General features: G+C 49.1%; 1 protein-coding gene across 4 annotated transcripts; it reads right to left on the bottom strand.

Moving 5' to 3' along the window:
* Nucleotides 1-1,289: 1,289 nt before the first annotated feature.
* On the bottom strand, nt 1,290-2,436 carry LOC119270361. 4 transcript variants are annotated; one of them, XR_005134147.1, is made up of 2 exons: nt 2,061-2,436; nt 1,290-1,845 (listed from the first exon to the last, which is right to left on the bottom strand). XR_005134147.1 is itself a non-coding variant. In XM_037552393.1 (2 exons), exons 1-2 carry the CDS (start codon nt 2,346-2,348, stop codon nt 1,729-1,731), a joined length of 351 nt encoding a protein of 116 aa, XP_037408290.1. In that variant the 5' UTR covers nt 2,349-2,436; the 3' UTR covers nt 1,291-1,728. The 4 variants fall into 4 exon arrangements, 1 of the variants encoding a protein (XP_037408290.1); XR_005134157.1 differs by having other exon boundaries at nt 1,290-1,836; XR_005134121.1 differs by having other exon boundaries at nt 2,077-2,436.
* Between the last annotated feature and the right edge of the window lie 705 nt (nt 2,437-3,141).

The following is a 3,141-nucleotide window of genomic DNA, read 5'->3' as shown; positions in this document are numbered from 1 at the left end:
CGCCGCCTGCCCACGCCCGCGTCCCGTCGCCGCGCCCGCAGCTCGCGTAGCCGCGTCGTGCCAATGCATTGGCGGCGAGCGAGGCGGCCGGGAGCTTGAGATCTACGTCAGGTGCGAACTGCGGATGCCGCAGGGGGAGAGGCGACGTAGCGTACTGAGGAGGGCGCGCGCCGGCCATCACGGCGGCGGGAGGAGGAGGCTCGCGGCTCCGACACCACCGGCGGCCTCCACCGCTCGAAGAGCACCACCGGACCAGCTCCTGCTCCGGGATATGAAGCGACGCAATGACCCTGAGAGCGGCGAGCGGGGCGGAGCATGGGCGGCGAGTGGTGCGGAGCAGGGGCGCTCGAGCGGGGCAGCGAGCGGGGCGGAACACGGGCGCTCAAGCACGGCGGCGAGCGGGGCGGAGCAGGGGCGCATCGGAACAACGTGCGCCTCGAGCGGTGGGGAGTGGGCCAGCTCGTAAAAATATGAAGAGAGAGAGAGATGGGTGGGTGACAAGCGGGCCAGGACCGGACGCAGACGGACGAGAGCGACAGAGAAAATGTCTGCTTTGTGTCCGCCTCAAACCCAAATAAGACTCAAATTTAAGACGGAAATGGGTCCGCGCGGACACAAAGCGGACGCAAAATGAAAATGGGTCTCCGCGTTAGGCCGTCGTTTTTGTCCGTGCAGACCCAAACGGATATGGACGGACGAAATGGGTCGCCCCATTAAAATTGCTCTTATCATACCACCATGAACAGCCAATAGGAAAAGCTCTGCCATAGGCTGTTTTATGGTCCACGTGAGAGGTTTTAGGTTGGGCCGTTTTGGTCAAAATACATGGATGCTCTGCTTGTTTGTTGACACACAGGGAAAGGAGGGAAATCAGGGACATACGCATGTCATTCTATTGGTTCTAAAAAAAACGCATGTCATTCTATTTGTTGCAAAATTTGAAGAGCACTGTTATGCTATGCACACAATGATTCCACGCACGATGCACACACCCAACATTCCTACACCATTCGATTACCTAGTTTGTTTAATCTGTGTGGCTTGTAATCCCGTCGGTTGTAAATCGTGTGTTAGCAGTCGTGTGCAGAGCATTTCATGAAACCCAATCACATATTGGTCAACTGTCAAATAGATGGTCTTAAAAATAGTATTTTACCTTCGGAGGTTCATATGGATAGTGCCACTTTATTATCTCAAGCCTTTTCTTGCAATTATGCTTAAACAAAGGCCAGTTTTTTTTTTCAAATTCAATTGTTTATTTATCTCTTATTCAAAAATTTCCCCGCTGTGGAAGCCTTTACTCGAGGAGGTGCTGCTGGTCCAGTGAATATTGCTTATTCTGGAGTTTATCAGTGATGGTATACAATAGGATTACGCACAAAGGCCGCAATTGAACAGACCGAGCAAGTTCAAATTGGCGTAACATGAAACCTATTAGTGCAAAAGCAAGGGGGAAAATAATGCCTAAATTCTAAACGAGGTCCAAATTTTGGCCGGTCCGCTAGTAGCCATTTGATTGGAGCAACCCAGGCCATACAATTTGTTCTTTCCTTCCCCCCCGAACAGGATCAAAATCCCCCACGCCTTTCAGTGGCCCCTGTATGGCCGCCGCAGCTAGCTTGCCATGTCCCTCCACGGCCGCCGCCATCATCGTCCATCGCAGCTCCCCGCTTCTCTCCGTGGCTTGAAGTAGCAGTCGTCGCGCACCCTCCTCATCTTGTCGTTGTTTCAGCACCACGTCTTGCCAGATGCAGTTCTGAACAAAAGTCGGTCCATCAAATCACGCATCCCATCATAGCACGGTGTCGCCATCTCCGGCTCGTCGTTGTCGTCGGCCTGCACCACCTAGTTTGAGCGAAATCAAAATTCAGCCCAAAAATACAGTTGAAGCAAAATCAAAAAAGGTTCCAGCAAAAAATAACTCTAGTCCTAGCAAAAACAACCCGAGCGATGGAAATTTGGGTAAATTGTTTGAAGCAAAAATTTACCACAGTTCCAGCAAAATCAAAACTGAGCAAGTAGGAATCTGAGGTAAGAACATGTTTGAAGCAAAAATTTACCCGGTTCGAACAATACCTCCAGTTCCAGCAAATAATCACATCTCAACATCTGACCTTGTAACTCCCCCAAACGCCGGTTGCAACTCCGACGTGCACAATTGCAACTCTGCTGTCGAGGGGCGCCGCTGATTGTAGCCCTCCTTGCCGTTGTATGCAGCTTTGTGCTCCACGGTTGTAGTCACCACCGCCTGGCGTCGCTGGATGCAACTCGACCAAAATAGACGGTTGCAGCTCCGGTGGCCCCTGATTTGTCGCTAGGTGTGGCGCCTCGAGCTGGAAGTAAAGCATGGCAGCTCGGCCATGGCCATGGCGTTGGATGCTTTCAGGTGAGATGCACTTTTGGGAGGAAGAAGGCACTGAAAGCGTACGGGATAAAGGAAAGAGGATAAAAAGCGAAGCGACCGTGCGGCTCACCTCGGCTCGACATGTCAAGGACGCATGGCCCCGCCTGTTCGCGTCGCTAGCGAGGTGACTGGCCCAAGTTTCGGCAGGCGCCCCGGTTCTAAACGTTTACCTTAAACAAATATACCAATAAGCCATGAATAATTTCATAAACTTGTGCAAATAAAGCCCTTAGTAATTCCTCGCCATCATTAATTTATTGCAGAAAAGTTATGCTTCTGCCATATCTCAACATAGAGTTCCTTAATCTCCATTTCGGCACCCAAATCAATGAACTCACGCATACTTCCTTCATCCGCGATTAAGCGTATATCTAGCTTTTGTTTTTAAGTCAAAGTTTTTATACTTTGACCACCTTTCTACGAAAAAGTAAAAGCATTTACGACACCAAATTAGTATCACTAGATTCGTTTTGAAATATACTTTAATAATATATCAATTTGATGTCATATATGTTACTACTATTTTCTATAAAATTGATCAAAAAATTTAAACTTTGATTTAGAATAAAAGCTAGATGTACACATATTCGCGGACGAAGAGAGGGACATGTCCGAAACACAGGTTTAACCGCACATGTGGTCATTTGCTTGTATAGCCAGGGCGATTGTCCTAATCAAGTTTGTTCGCAAGTCATATCCTCTATGTTATTAACACCTTCAACTGATCAAGTAAACAT

This window comes from Triticum dicoccoides, chromosome 1A (assembly GCF_002162155.2).
Source record: "Triticum dicoccoides isolate Atlit2015 ecotype Zavitan chromosome 1A, WEW_v2.0, whole genome shotgun sequence".
NCBI lineage: Eukaryota > Viridiplantae > Streptophyta > Magnoliopsida > Poales > Poaceae > Triticum > Triticum dicoccoides.
The sequence above is the reverse complement of the archived record's forward strand: the minus strand, read 5'-3'. Positions and strand labels throughout refer to the sequence as shown.

Coding starts and splice junctions, on each gene's coding strand:
- LOC119270361 (XM_037552393.1), bottom strand. CDS start 2,348: ATGCTTTACTTCCAGCTCGAGGCGCCACACCTAGCGACAAATCAGGGG. Junction 1,846..2,114: donor GCGTTTGGGGGAGTTACAAG/GTCAGATGTTGA, acceptor CGCTCAAACTAG/GTGGTGCAGGCCGACGACAA.